At 39.6% G+C, this 15,293-nt stretch overlaps 2 protein-coding genes across 2 annotated transcripts in view; both read left to right on the top strand.

Annotated features, from left to right (window-relative positions):
- The first annotated feature begins 5,981 nt into the window (after positions 1 to 5,981).
- si:dkey-183i3.9 (uncharacterized protein C11orf87 homolog) lies at positions 5,982 to 9,342 on the top strand. Its single transcript, XM_026938876.3, has one exon. The coding sequence runs from the start codon at positions 6,536 to 6,538 to the stop codon at positions 6,920 to 6,922; it is 387 nt and encodes a 128-aa protein (XP_026794677.1). The 5' UTR covers positions 5,982 to 6,535; the 3' UTR covers positions 6,923 to 9,342.
- A 127-nt stretch (positions 9,343 to 9,469) lies between these two features.
- Positions 9,470 to 15,293, top strand: part of si:dkey-183i3.5 (uncharacterized protein LOC566445 homolog) — a 7,281-nt gene continuing 1,457 nt past the window's right edge. The window contains exons 1-8 of the mRNA XM_034311053.2: positions 9,470 to 10,100; positions 10,642 to 10,853; positions 10,969 to 11,029; positions 11,388 to 11,483; positions 11,595 to 11,771; positions 12,423 to 12,548; positions 14,022 to 14,135; positions 14,226 to 14,332. Of these exons, the coding sequence (XP_034166944.2) occupies positions 9,543 to 10,100; positions 10,642 to 10,853; positions 10,969 to 11,029; positions 11,388 to 11,483; positions 11,595 to 11,771; positions 12,423 to 12,548; positions 14,022 to 14,135; positions 14,226 to 14,332 (1,451 nt within the window). The 5' untranslated portion in view covers positions 9,470 to 9,542. The remainder of the gene's footprint in view (positions 10,101 to 10,641; positions 10,854 to 10,968; positions 11,030 to 11,387; positions 11,484 to 11,594; positions 11,772 to 12,422; positions 12,549 to 14,021; positions 14,136 to 14,225; positions 14,333 to 15,293) is intronic.

Below are 15,293 nucleotides of genomic sequence, written 5' to 3'. Positions count from 1 at the left end.
GAAGACGATCATTAGAGCTAATGCACAGATCGCAAGCGCTCTCTCATAGATTGAAAACGCAATGCTTGCTGCATGTAAATGCCAGCATCCCAGGCAGTGGAGTATTTTATTTTTTTATTAGAAGAGTCCAATATCCACATTAAAAGAGTGGGTGTGGGAAGACCTGATTTCCGTGCATGCTTTTTATTGCCTAGTGCAAAGCTGTTCTACACAGGATTGGATTTGTGCCTTGGCATAGGATACACCATTTATTGACGCGGGTAATTACAGTATATGGATCCATGCCCGTGCCTCCTGGGAGAGGAGATGTGCTTGCTCGTCACAGTCCAATGGGCCAACACGGATTTATCGTATTTGGATCCTCTCCCTCAGTGACTCACTCGCAAGGTGTGAGAGCAGCTCCTAATACCGTGGGGCTTTGTGAACGTCTGAGTTAATGAGTTGGCCTGGGGGAAATTTTTTTGTTTTACTCACTCTTCATTTCTATGCGTCGTGTATGTTTTTCTTTTTTTATGGGACAGAGAAATGCATTGAGTTGAGTTAGATAACCAGTGTTCAAGTTAAAACAAATATATAATGTAGTTTTCCACTCTCACCTGGAATGTAGGCAGCTAGCCAAGATATGATGCGTGTGTTTGACTAGTGTAGCTACCAGTTAAGCAGTGTGCAGTTAAGTGCATGACTATATCATCACACGCATCTCAAATCGTGGAAATGTCAAAACAAGCTTGTGTTTTTCATATTGTAAAACACTGTTATTTAAATGATGCCACAAAGCTAAAAAGAGTCCCAGATGAAATATCTTTACGTCCCAATACATGCCGGTAGGTGGATTAGCTAGGCTAAATTACCACTAAGTGTGAATGAGTGTGTGAGAGAGTGTGTACATGGGAGAGTGTGTGCATGAGTGTGTGGGAGAATGGAGTCCCATTGAGGGTGTATCCTCACCTCAAACCCAGTGTTCTCAGGGTTAGACTCTGGATCCACCATGACTCAGACCAGGATAAAGTGCTTACTGGAGATGAAAGAATGAGTGAAAGTGATCTGGTGCAAGTGCATCCACACTGCACAATGCTAAACTGGTAGCTGTAAGTTTCCTCACTTTGTTATAATGTGAGTGTTGTATCTCCACTACAAAACTAAGCGAGATAGATTGGGGTAAGGAAAATTGGCTGGACATAACTTTTAAGAGTGTTTCTTTTTTTTTTTTTTTTTTACAGATTTTACAATGCTGCAGAATTCACAAAATAATAGTAGACGTGAATGTGGTTTCTAATCTTCGGTTCTGTTTTCCTCAATAAAAAAATGCTTCTACAGAACACATTTGAGAAGAAAATTGTGTTCAAGTGACTAGAGGGTGAAATTGCTGGAGTTCAGTTCACTGGCAAGCGCTGTCGGTCTTCAAGCTCGGACTGTTCTGGATTGACGGGACACATTTGGCACCAGATAAGCTGATAAAATAAAGTGCAATCAGATGCATGTTAAAGAGTGAGCCGCTGCACAGCACGGCGTTTTATGCCCCATTATGGTATGACCCTAGGCTAGATTTGAGTTTTTTCTTATCTCAAGAAAAAAAATTGAAACAAAAAGAAAAAAAAACAGTTACAGGAATTGGATCTTTTTTAACTGCACTGATTTATTTTGTGCACAGTGGTGGCCTTGCAGGAAAAACACACACATTTCACATACGAGCATAAATTTTTTGCCTGGGTTTTTGTGAGTAATATGTGATTATGTGAAAATCATGCAATCGTGCCTTTCAGAGTTATACCCTGAGATTGCATGTGAACTCACATGCACAGAATGCATGAAACCCTGTGTCTGCAAACCACATCCATACATTTCACACTACAAGTAGAACCCTTTTAATAAGCTAAGACCTTATACCCTATATATATATATATATATATATAACCTTTGAAAAGTTTATAATAAGAAGGATTATACTTTGAAATCTTGGCATTATAAAGTTGTATCTGAAATCACAGAATTGGTCAAATGAACCTTATAATTCCCAAGTCTCATAGGGAATTTATTCTTTCTATGCGGCTACAACCTACCTAGCGAGTCATGCTTTTGGTAGAACCGTGGGCAGTTATTCTTCCTCACTGGTTTGGAATTACAGTGTGTATTTTCAGAACAGAGGCTGTTGAAGTGTGAGTGTGGGACCACAAACTGCAAACAAAAAGCAGTGTCGTTTTATAGGGTGAGATGTTGCTGCCCCTGGCAAAACACACCAGTTTGTTTTAACGACAGTGAGGTTATGGGGTTGTTATTTTCTGAAGTCGTTTCTGACAATCTGATTTCTGATGTTTGATGAACACTAACCTTGTTCCTGGAGCTCTGTCTTCCTATCCAGTAATTCAGTCTACTGAATTCTGAAGCCATGGTCCTGCAGAACTGACTCTCACCCTGGACGTTTCAGTGATTTCCCTTCTCTCTTCACGTTGACTGACACTAATAGTGTGATAATGTTGTCGAATTAAATGGGGATTGCACACCATCAGGCTGTTTTTCTTAATACACATTGCTTCTACTGAATGCCGTTATAAATGGAGGAGAACCCGTGCCAAATGCGAAAGCATAGCTACATGACAGGCAAGACAGGAAAGTGTCCCTGAAGGATGATAACTTGAGTTCACATAAATGCCAAATGTCAAAATGCAGGAATAAATCAAATATTTATGGTCTCCCAAACAATATTTGAGAAATGAATGAATGAATGAATGAATGAATGTGCATGTGGCACTTTTCAGAATATTAAAAGAGGAAGTGAACAAGAAGAGGATGGTATGTGGACGCTGGTCACTGGTAAGTAGTGAAGATATTAAATGATTTAAGGATGACTGTAAGACAAGAAGTAATGTAACGTTTTCTCAAGTTGATTTTTTGCCAGCAATGACAGGTGGAACTGGCACTTGTTTTGGAACATAATTTTAATAATTTATGTTTTTTTTTTTTTTGGTAGAAATCTGCATTTTGCCAGCGATTACCCAAGCTGCCTTGTTGTCCTGCCATTTTAGAGTTTATACAGCATTGGATAAAGACTCATATCTTAGCAAAGGTGCTGTTTTACTTAATATTACATATAAAGTCATATCAGTTTACGCTTCTTCTAAATATTACTATCACAAAAAATAAATTACTGGACTGCAAAGAGTATGTCAAGATAAATAAACCCATGATAATGTGCTACAGGTGGCCTGTAGTGTCTAAAACCAGCCTTCTCATGTAAGTGACTGTGTTTTTTTTTCTTGGTATAGCAGATATATCAGTGACCTACTGTTTTTGTCACTGTCAGCCATCTTGGATTGAGAATGGCAATACTCAGAGGGGCAGCAAAAATTGAGATGAGTAATAAATAAAACATGCCGAGGTGTGCTGTTATTAGAAAATATTCAGTGATGGTGGTGTGATGTGAAGCAGAGGGCCTTTACCCAACTGAAGTTGATTCTTTTCCTGCAATAGCATGTCCCAAAGCTTTTTATTCCTCTTACACCCCAGCAATTTTCCAACAATTAAAACTTTTTAATTAAAGAATGACATTTTGTACATTTTATTCATCTATATATCTTTATATTTCAAGTTGTAGAATGTCTATAAAACAAGTTAGTTTTTCTTATCACATTATAGCAGCTATAAACAATCATTCTCTTATCAGCCTTTCTTTTTTTCTCTCTTGAAGGAAATAATACAAAAATGCAACTTGTCATGTTTCTGGTATACTGAAAAAAAGCTCAAACTCCTCTGTCCTGAAGACTTTTCCATGTTGGTAAACCTCAAGTCACAGCTTTACCTTTGATTGTTACAAGCGCTGAGATTGGAGACTCCTTTCAACAATGCTAAATAAATGTCTTTTTACAGATTACTTCACCATATCAATAATTCCACACATTTTTAAAGTCTGTTTATGTGGAGCGTATGCCCTGTGAGATAGTTGTTACTACAGAAACAATAATGTATTAGAACAAGCTAATATGTAACCTTATCAGCAGTCCATGAGTATTGACACCATGCGTGAAAAGGCTTTGACTGGTAGAATACCTAGAGGCTGAAATTGCTCGAGTGTTAGTTCTTTGTCTCAGGCCATCAGTCTTCATGCTCTGATGTTCTGGTCTGACAGGACACATCTGGAACAACACCAGCTGCTGAAATAGAGCACAAATAGATGGGTTCTGAGAATGGGAGTGTCACTACATGGCAGTTGGAGCTTTACGCCCTGTCACGGTGCCCAGTGGCAGCCCTGTTCCAGCTGATCGATTAGTTGGATGGGTGTATTAGAGCAGGGAAGGCAACAAAATATGTAAGACTCCATGGACAGGATGGTAACCACTGGTTTAACCAGCCTGTCGCATATATTTGAAAAATGCCTTCAGCATTGGACAGTTACAGAGAGATCTCTATAAAAGCATGGTGTGCAGTTACAGGGGATTTGGTACAACTTTACGGTATGTGCAGTGTTCAAAGGGCTACACGATACAATTAGCCCATCATGACAACTGACAAACTTAAACATTTGTTTAGGCTTATTCAAATAGGCATCAACTGTCAGTGTCTGTTTTTTTGTGAATTCTGATGCCCAGCTGATATAACACCTGAGCTGGGTGATAGATGTTTTGCCATAAGGTTGCTTTAGGACACTTTCTGACTGACATATACCTTACATATACCTAACATCATGATGACTGACTTTTGTGTCAGAACTCCAGGGTCCCCGGTTCAATCCTGAGCTTCAGTCCCCGGTTCAGTCCCCGGTTCAATCCTGAGCTTCAGTCCCCGGTTCAATCCTGAGCTCAGGTTAATCTCTGTGCATTTTGAGTTTTGCATGTTCTCCCTGTGGTTTTCTCCCGGTTCTCCAGGTTCCTCCCACCCAAAACATGCCAATAGATGGAATTATCCATGCTAAAATGCCAATAGCTGTGAATAGAATCCAGAGGACATGAACGTGTGTGTGCGTGGCACCCTGCGATGGACTGCCGTCACATCCAGGGTGTGTGTTCCTGGGATAGGTTCTGGGTTCACTGTGACCCTGACCAGGTTAAAGCAGTTACTGATGATGAATGAAAGGTAATGATGTGAGGTTAACTGGAAAGTTGTACAAAGCACTAACATCATAGAACATGTCATAACTTTGTTTCAGTTCTCACAGTTCCTTTTAGATGAGTTAAGAGTACTTAGCTTTCTACATAGCTTTATACCCTTTAGGAAAGAGCTACATTCACTGTAGGGGTCCATGTAGGAGGTCCATCAGAGGGACGGCTGAAGAACCCTTAAGCCTTTTAGATTTAACTGCTTTCTAAGAGGGTAGCTTTAGGAACTCCTCTTCAGAAAAGTCATACTGGGATTTCTTTAGCTTGCTGTATTTGAACATAAACTCAAAAAAAAAAAAAAAAAAAAACAGTGTTCCCAGACAGACGGAAGTCCTTCATTAAGCATTCACTGAGGCGCTGAATTGATTATTTATAACTGCCTAACCGGAGTGAGTGCTCCGTTTGACCCGCGATGACACAGAGTCGTCGGGATGATGAAGATGACGTCAGTGCCTGCGTTCTGAGGTGTGTGTGTGTGTGTGTGTGTGTGTGTGTGTGTGTGTGTGTGTGGGCATGTTTTTATATCTTGAAGGGAACCAAATGTCCCCCTAAAGACAGGAATATCTAGTCGTTTTGACCTCGTGGGGACATTTGGCTGGTCACCAAAGCCAAAAGGTTTCCTTATGGTGACTGAGATTAGGATTAGGATTAGATTTTAGCTGTAGCATAGTATTAGTTAGCTGCATTAATAATTATGTCAGTGGAAAGTCCTCACAAGGATAGGAAGACAAACGTGTGTGTGTTTGTGTGTGTGTGAGAGAGAGAGAGACAGACAGAGTGTGTTTGTGTATGTGTGTGGGTGTGTGTGTGAGAGAGAGAGAGAGAGAGAGAGACGGTGTGTGTGTGTTTGTGTGTGTGTGTGTGTGTGTGTGAGAGAGAGAGAGAGAGAGACAGACAGAGTGTGTGTGTGTGTGTATGTGTGTGGGTGTGTGTGTGAGAGAGAGAGAGACTGTGTGTGTGTGTGTTTGTGTGTGTGTTTGAGAGAGAGAGAGAGAGAGTGTGTGTGTGTGTGTGTGTGTGTGTGTGTGTGTGTGTGTGTGTGTGTGTGTGTGTGTGTGTGTGTGTGTATGTGTGTGTGTGTGTGTGTGAACGGGGGACTCGGACAGCACTGCGCCCGCACAGGTTTCTCAGCTCCGGACGGCTGGAACACTGTGGGAAGCTGGACTCTGTTGCTTTGTTTTTACTTGGAAACGTTTTCTATAAGACGATCAGAATATCGTTATTTTCTCCAGTGTGATATTTAGTGATTAACACTGAACAGAGGCGTCTCTCAGTACCTGGACATTTCCTCTTATCCCGTTTCCAACGCTGTCCGGATTGTCGCTGGACCCGGCACCACGGCCATTACCGGGTTTTTTGGCGGCGTGCGCAAGGAAACCGACGCGTAACTGCCACCCAGCCCGGCATCTTTACAGTGTGGGATAAATCCCTGCAGTCCAGTGGAGATGAGTTTCAGGAGCGCGGAGAGTTGGCGCTGCGTTAACGGCACTTGCGCGGAGAAAGTTGAGCCTTTCCCGCCGCCGCTCTCTTCCACCTTCGCGCTCATCCTCCTCGGCGTCGCGATCGTCGGCATCGTGGCGCTTTCTCTCACCACGCACCACTGCCACAAAGGCAAAATGAAGAGGCGGAAGATCCAGCGAGCCCAGGAGGAATATGAGAGGGATCAGCTCAGCCCTGTCCCGACCGCAAGAAATGCGGATCGCTGCGTGATCGCGCGTCCTGACGCCGGACGCACTGAACCTCCGCCTGGCCGTCATGACACCGCCGCTTTATCCGCGCACACCGGAGCCGTGGAGGCCGGAGTCCTCGAGGCTGTAGCTGTATCACGATAACATGCACATCTAAAACTATAAGGGACTTGTGTATGTCCTGGATGCATTGTGAATCACCCATCTGTATTCCTCATAACATACGTGGGACATGTCTGCATTTTTGCGTTTTCTTCTCCTCTGTAGGAAAAGGAGTAAAAAAACCCAACACTCATTTAGGCTATGTGAATATGTTTTCCCTGCTTTCAATATATTCAATAGCCATCTATATATACTGCACTGTGTGTGGACATTAATGCTGTAAAGAAGTTGAACATCTGGCCAGCTGTGGACTGTGATCAACCTTGAGCTGCAGTTTTACAGATTGCTGCTGTCCAAGGTGCTGATCGTATGATACTCCACACTGATTTGCCTCCTGCTCTAGAGCGTTTCTGATGGACAAATAAAGTTTTTTATGTAATACGAATTGAAACAATCTCCTTTTGAATCCACTGAAGGGCTTTAAGGTCTGTACTGTATGAAAAATCAGCATTGTTTTTGCCTAAACTTGCATAAAGAGTGAGAAACGTGAGGAAGCTCCTGACAAGTGATGGTTAAAATAATGTGAATTGTTCTGACTCATGTATGTGTTTACTTATTAATTTGTCATATGTCATTTTAGAAGTCAGCTTAATCAGAGAGTCAAGCAGCAATTATACCAAACTTATATAATAAGAAATCATTTGTACATGACACGTTTACTGAAGTATAACCTGCCCTGGCAGCACACTTAACCGGTTGAAAGAAATGAAAGGAAAATAGAGTCTGTGTTGAAAGAAATAATATAAAGTTTTACTGTTGTTTTTCTATTTTGGTTTTTTTGAATATTTTATAGTGTAGTAATGGAAGCTAGCTATTGTAGTTGCAAATTATTCATGCTAAATAAAGGTTATCAAACTATGCACTTTGTAAATGATTCATTATGAATTTCTGCCATGGAAATCTTACATAGTCCTTCTTCTTCTTCTTCTTCTTCTTTTACAAAAAAAAAAAAAAAAAAAAACCCAGAAAAAGCCATCCAAACATTCTCTATGCCACTTATCCTACACAGAGTCATGGGGTAACCTGGAGCCTATCCCAGGGGACTCAGGGCACAAGGTGGGGGACACCCTGGACGGGGGGGCCAACCCATCGAATGGCACAATCACACACACACACTCACACAAGACAGACAAATGTGTGGTGATATTTTCCTGATACATCTGCATACCTAAAATCTAGAAGCCTTAAGGGTTCATTGGTTGTACATCTGGGGGAACCCATAAGGTTCTATCCAGAACCCTACAACTGAGTTAGAAAAAGTTCCAAGGTTCCAAGTCGAGCCTTGATTTTCTTTATATATATATATATATGTACAGTCTATTGTATGTACAGTCTACTAATAATCTGTTTCCAATTTGATCTCAGCTTGAAAGTCACTATTTTTAACTGGCTTAAATTTCAGGATTGAAGTCATTTATAATGGGCATCAGTTTGTGCTTTTAATTTAAGTGAGCAAAACTAACATGGCACAGAGCATCATCTGCATAATGATGCTGCAAATGCATAATGTCTACAATAACTGTATTAACTGTCTACCTAAATATACTACAATACAAATATGCTATGTGCATTTTTCATTTTAGCAGACTGTGAATGTAAATGTAGTAGATTGTGAATGAATTCAATCACCTGTAGCAATCCAAAATAAAATTGTAATTGAATAATTTCACAAGAAATGATAATTGATATGTGACTCTTTTGATATTTGAGGATGGTGTCTGCTAGTTTATAATGTGAAAGGCAGGTACAGGCAACACTCAGCCCTCTGCAGCCTCAAAGAAAAGCTCGTTAATGATTCCACGAATCAGTACCCTTGGGACTTTGCCAATATTACTATTCATTTTTTAGCATGAGGCAAGAAGTTAGCAAAAAATCCCCTGCTACTCCAAATGTCAAGGTTTTTGGAGGATTTTAGAGGGTGAGACTTAATTATAAGTACTATTCCAGTGCAGGGCCTGGAATTACCCAAAACCCTTCTCAACCCTTACAGTTACATAACAGGTTAAAGCAGGGTAAACAAGGCTTCATGATCCAATATTGCCAGCAGATCTTTTTTCTGTTACAACATGCCACATACCATTCCACTCTGCTGTAGATATGATTCTTTTACCTTTGGGCAAAAAAGCTATTTTGGAATAAAGTTTTCACCTGCCTCTCACAGTCAAACCCAAGCTGATTTATGAGAGCAGGTACCCTTCATGGCAAACAACGTTCTTAATGTTTCTTTTGGTATCATAAATCCCAAGGTGAGATTCCAAGAGTCTGTCAATCAAGCTGTTTTTTGATTTAGGCAGTATAATAGGGCACTTTTTAGTTTAAAAGTTTAAACAGAAACAGCTCAACTGTATTCAGGCCATGGGTTGTTGAGTCACTCCTAACATGTCTGAGGCAGATCAGTGCCTCTAGGGGGGACGCTGGCCTGCCAGTCAGCTAAGCTTGAACATGTGACTTACACTGGCACAGAGCTACAGCAAATCAGCAGCAGCCACCGTGAGCAGCCTGTGTAAAGGCTGGTTTATTTAAAGGCTGGAGAGGGCGTGGGACAATCTGAGTGAGCACCAGGACTCCTCTGCAAAGACCTGGACCCCAGCTCTGAGACAATATGGCTGACACAAACATTAGAATCAGTGGGGGGGCAGTCAGATTTGGAGCCACTTATGGAGGCAACCGTCTGTTCACAGGGGCCAGAGGAGGTGGAGGTTCTGGCGTGGTTCTATCCCGTTCATTTGGCCTGGCAAGGGGTGCAGGAGCCGCTGGTGGAGGTCTTGGTTTGGGGCTTGGAATTGGAGGTCTAGGTCTAGCTCTGGGTGCTGGTGCAGGTGGTGGTGCAGGTGCTGGTGGAGCAGGTATCGGCCTGGGCGGAGGCGCACTTGCCTTAGGTAGTGGTTTGGGTCTGGGAGCTGCAGGTGCCAGAGCTGCAGGCTTCAGGGTCGGTGTGGCTCCTCTAAGAGCTCGTCTGGGTGGCCGCGTCTTCAAGATCGGAAGTTATGGTTTTAACCCATCCTTCTTGAGCACCAGCACCACAGTAGATGCAGGTGTCAGTCCAGTGCCCACCATTGACCCCACGCTCCCATCCATGGACACCGTGCAGGTCACACGCTTGAAGGAGAAAGAAGAGCTGCAAGCCCTCAATGACAAATTTGCATCCTTCATTGATAAGGTAAGGTCACTCTAAAAAAAGGTACATATTGTGGTTTTAAGAATTAGCCACTTGTCACTATGATGGTACCATCAATAGTAGATCATTTGTACCTTAGAGGAACATAATTTGACCAAAAGGAACCACTGTTGTATCTCTGAGAATCCAGCTACATTTTTGTACCTTGGGGCATAATATTGTTTTGCACATATTGCGTATTGTTTTCTAACAGTCTTTTATTTCTTAATATGAATGTATAACGCAACGATTTGTTAGTTTTTAGCACAATCTTCTTTGTAAGAATCAATAATCTCTGTCTCCTCAAGAAAGTTTAATTGTCTTATTGCGAAGAAACTCAGCATCTCTGCATCCGAAAGTAAAAACTGTAAGAAGAGTCAAGAGACATACTCATGAAATTCATAAAAAAGTCTGTTCCATGTTCATACATCTGCTCCCAGAGGAAGCATCATACTCATTACAGCTGTCACTCAATTAATGATGGTTACTGTAAAATGTCTACAGAGACCTAACCTTGAAGTTCTGTGTGACTGATGTGATTCAGGCTCGGTCACTGGAGCAGCACAATGCCATACTGAAAGCCAAGATTGCCATGTTCACCAATCCTGAGCAGGGCGGTCCTGCCAGTACCTCCATTCTGCTCACATCAGCTATAGGAAGCTACAAATCCCAGATTGATGGTCTTACTGCCACTAAAGAGGCCATCATCGCTGAGATCGAACACTATAAAGGCATCATTGGTGACGTGCAGGCCAGGTAAGAAATGTGTCCTAGATAATTAATGAGACCTATATACATGAGTTTGTATTCAGTTTGGTGTGGGAGAGGTACAGAAAGTAGATCAATAAAACCTTTCTTTCCTGACTTTAAGATATGAAGAGGAAGTGGCTCAGACCAAATCTTTGGAGTTGGACTGGAGCACTTTAAAGGAGGTATGAAATTCTTCTTGAAATTTAGATTAGTAATATGTGCTACTGATACAGTGCCATGCACAAGTATTTACCCCTTGAACTTTTCCACATTTTGTAGTTTTAAAATTTGGAACTGAAATGGAATTAATTGGGATTATATGTCATGAAGCTACACAAAATAGCCCATAATATTGAAGCAACCAAGAGGCCAAAGGTCAACGTGATGCTACCACCATCATGCTTCAAGGGATGCTTTCATGCTTCTAGATTTGTGATATTTCAGTTTCATGTTGTAATATTGCAAAATGTGGAAAAGTTTGACGGGTGCATATTTATGTAAGGCACTGTATATTCATCTTTTTGTGTACACTTTTAACAGGAGGTGGACAACCTTTACCTCACTATTTTTGAGCTGCAAGCTGGCATCACTGGTCTAGAAGATCAGATTGCTCTGTCCAAGCAGGTGTATGATACTGTGAGTACACACCTAGATATCTAAAACTGACGTTTCCATGAATGCATTATACATTATTTCCTTGTGTATTGAAAACCATCTCACAATGTGTGTGCTGTTTATACTTTTCAGAAAGTTAAAGAGGTCAGGAACATTGTGACTGGCAGTGTGAAGTCAGCTGTCTCCATCTCTGTGGATAACACAGCACAGGCACAAGACCTGACATCTGCCCTTGCCGATGTTAAAGCTCACTATGAAGCTCTGGCACAGCGCAGCAAACAGGATGCACTTCTCTCCGTCCAGGACAGTGTATGAGACCTTGCTCCAGATCTTCCATAATCAAACTGCAGAAACAGTCAGAGTATCTGCTTAAATTAAAATCTAGTCATTGTAGGCGTTGACATAGGTTATATAATTTTATGTCTGTGTCTCCCCCTAGTGGACGTTTAAAAGAAAAAACATTCTGATAAAAGCTTATGATTTAATATAATATAATATAATATAATATAATATAATATAATATAATATAATATAATATAATATAATATAATATAATATAATATAATATAATATAATATAATTAAAGAAAAAAATAATTTAAAGAAATATTTATTTGTTGGAATACCTTATTCTGAATAACAATTTTTCAATTTAGTACTTTATTACTTCCTTAATTTGTCATTCAAAAGTTACAACCTGGAACTTAAATGGAATTGATTGGGATTATATGCCATGAATCTCCACAAAATAGCCAATAAGACTGAAGCAACCCAGAGGCCAAGGGTAACTATCAACATGATGCTACCACCGCCATGCTTCAAAATATGCTTTCATGCTTCTAGATTCATGATAATTCAGTTGCAGGTTGTAACATTCCAAAATGTGAAAAAGTTCAGTACAGATATAAGAATATTTGACTCAGATATTCATATAATATCACTGTTGTTTTTGCTACTGCAGATCTCCATGATGACCATTTCATCTCAGCCCAGTATTCAGTCCCTCACTGCGGCTAAAGAGGAGCTGCGAGTCTACAAGCTACAGATTGATTCTGTGCAGAGAGAAATTGACCGTCTCAAATCACTGGTGTGTACTCACTTACATTTACTTGGGTGCACTTTATACATTTGCAAATTTAGAGGCACACACCATCATTTTCGACCTAATCATTATTTAATGTATTACAACACATTTCCTTGTACTGACAAAAAAAAAAGAAAAGTACAGAAAATTTATTTACATTTTTTGAAAAAAGCAGTCTTACCTCTGAAAGTATGAAGTTATTTTACAAATAGAAATTCATTAAAGCAATGAGCAAAAATATGTGCTTTGTCTAAATTTACTGATGGAATTGAGCAACTAGACTTAGACGTCCATTATTATAATAAGTTTGAAGTAAACAGATTTTTTTTTTTTTAGCTCTTTTCTCATTACAGGAAATAGTGAAAATTCTTGTCTTTGGTAATCAGACATGTGATACAGATACAGGGTGTGCTTTATAGTAAAATAATCAACAACAGCATGGTGTGATGTGGCCCAGTGTGAAGCAGAGTAACTGTTACCACTCTGAAGTTGATTATTTTTCAATAACACCATGTCCAGAAGTGTTTTATTTATTTTATATCACATACATTTGTCCATGCTAAAAATGTTCTATTTTTTAATGAACAGCACATCATACATTTTATCTGTTTATAGTCATATTTAATGTTGAAGAATGTCCATGAAACAAGTTCTAAATGTCCATGTGGTTCTGTTCAGATGAAAAGTACTTACCTATTAGAACATCAAAAGAGAAAGAGAAAACAAGAAGTGGAGAAAAAGATAAGAGGAAATAGTAGTGGTGAAGATAATGAATGATTTAAGAATGAATGTAAGCCAAGACGTAATGTAACATTTGCTCAGTTTGTTAATTTTGGGCAGAAGTAAACAGCTAGAGGAACTGGCACTTATTCTGAAACATAATAATAATTTTTTTTTCAATAGAAATCTGCATTTTGCTGGAGATTGCTCAAACTTGCTTGTTGGCTTGCTTTTTGAGAGTTGATACTGCATGAGACAAAAGGCTCGATACTCAGTACTTGGAATACACAATACTCAAGAGGGCAACAAAAGTCAGGCAATGAAAGAAATAAAACAATTACAATTTTTATTAATTAAAGAAAGGCATGTCATATATTTTATTCTAAATAATAATAAATTTATTGCTAAATAAATGCCCTTTCACAGTTAATCACCATATCAACAATCATGGTTTTCCATCTGTTTATGTGCAGCATCTGTCATACAAGTCCCCCTGTTTAGAAGTGATAGAAAGGATAACATAGTAGATACTCGATACACACACACACGCACACACACACACACACACCTGTTCCTGGTATATGGTTTATATATAATTTAAACCTATTATTTGAAACACCTTCAGGTTTTTTTTATTTTAAAAAGTCTTTTTTTTTGCCCATAGCATAATTCTTGACTCTGTATGTAAGCCTGTGTGTGTGTGTGTGTGTGTGTGTGTGGATTTGTTATCTGGATGATTTTTTTTTTCTCTTCCAGAACATCCAGCTAGAATCTCAGGTGGATGAGGCTGAATCTCACTCCAGCTCACACACCGAGACCTACCAGGAACAAGTGCATGCACTCAAGTCCCAGCTGGATGACCTGAGAAAGGTTCCTAATCTCATCTAAAGCTAAATACAGCACTATAGCCTAGTTTGTGTGCTCCTGGTTATACTTAACCACTTCTATTCTGTTTCAAAGCAAATCGCACATTACGGACAAGAATACCAGGAACTTCTGGCCAGCAAAATGTCTCTGGATGTCGAAATCACAGCTTACAAAAAACTCCTGGACAGTGAGGAGAACAGGTACAGGGATATCCTACAGGGTTTTCATGCAGCTCTGGAAAAGTATGGGATTAAAAAAGTACTTCATGTTGTACTGACATAGCCTCTGTATATCACATTTCAGGTTTTTCATTTTCCATAATGCTTTTAATGACCTTTAAAATCTCAACCTAGAAGTTTGGAAAATAGGTCTGTCATAGCCACGCTCAGCCCACATGGAAATGGGTTATATTGTAAAATATAAACTATAAATATAGGTGACCAGTCAAACATTTTTGAACACCCAGAGATGTTTAATGTTTTATTACAGCATATACCACAATGCTGATGAGTTCTCAAATCTGATTGGTCAGAAGGCGTTGATTAATTTTCTATAACAGCAGCTCTGACAAGGATTCTGGCTGTAATTCAAATCACAGGTTTATATTAATGTGCTCATTATAATATATTATTGTTTCTGTAGTAACAGATAATTGTACGGTGGATGCGCCACATAATCTAAGTATAATAATAAACAGAATACATCTGTAATAATATTTATGGAAGGAGTCCCCAGTGTCAATATATCACTAAGTCATTAAGTTTTCTGCAACAGGAAAGTCTTCAGGACAGAGGGTTTCTTCATAACATGACAAGCTGCACATTTTTTGTCTTAGAGAAAGACAACAAGAGAGGCTAGTGAGAGAAATATTTGTAGCTGATATAAAGTAAGTGATAACAGGAACTAGTTTGTTAAATGTAGCTATAAATGTATAAAAAGAACAATGTTTTAAATAAATGTAAAAAACTGTAATCATTGGTAAATCACTGTGAGTCAAGGTGAAAAAAACAACACAGCACAGATGTGCTGTTATTGGAAAATAATTAATGACAGTGTAGCATGATGCACCCTGTCATGCTTCACTCTTTATTTAATTAATACTATTGCCGCAGACCAAGCTACAGATAGCAATTAAATAAGTAAAAATCTTAACTGCTCACA

The sequence above is a fragment of the Pangasianodon hypophthalmus genome, chromosome 15 (genome assembly GCF_027358585.1).
Source record: "Pangasianodon hypophthalmus isolate fPanHyp1 chromosome 15, fPanHyp1.pri, whole genome shotgun sequence".
Classification (NCBI taxonomy): domain Eukaryota; kingdom Metazoa; phylum Chordata; class Actinopteri; order Siluriformes; family Pangasiidae; genus Pangasianodon; species Pangasianodon hypophthalmus.
The sequence above is the reverse complement of the archived record's forward strand: the minus strand, read 5'-3'. Positions and strand labels throughout refer to the sequence as shown.

Excerpts from the sequence above, each read along its gene's own strand:
- si:dkey-183i3.9 (XM_026938876.3), top strand. The coding sequence starts at position 6,536 with ATGAGTTTCAGGAGCGCGGAGAGTTGGCGCTGCGTTAACGGCACTTGC.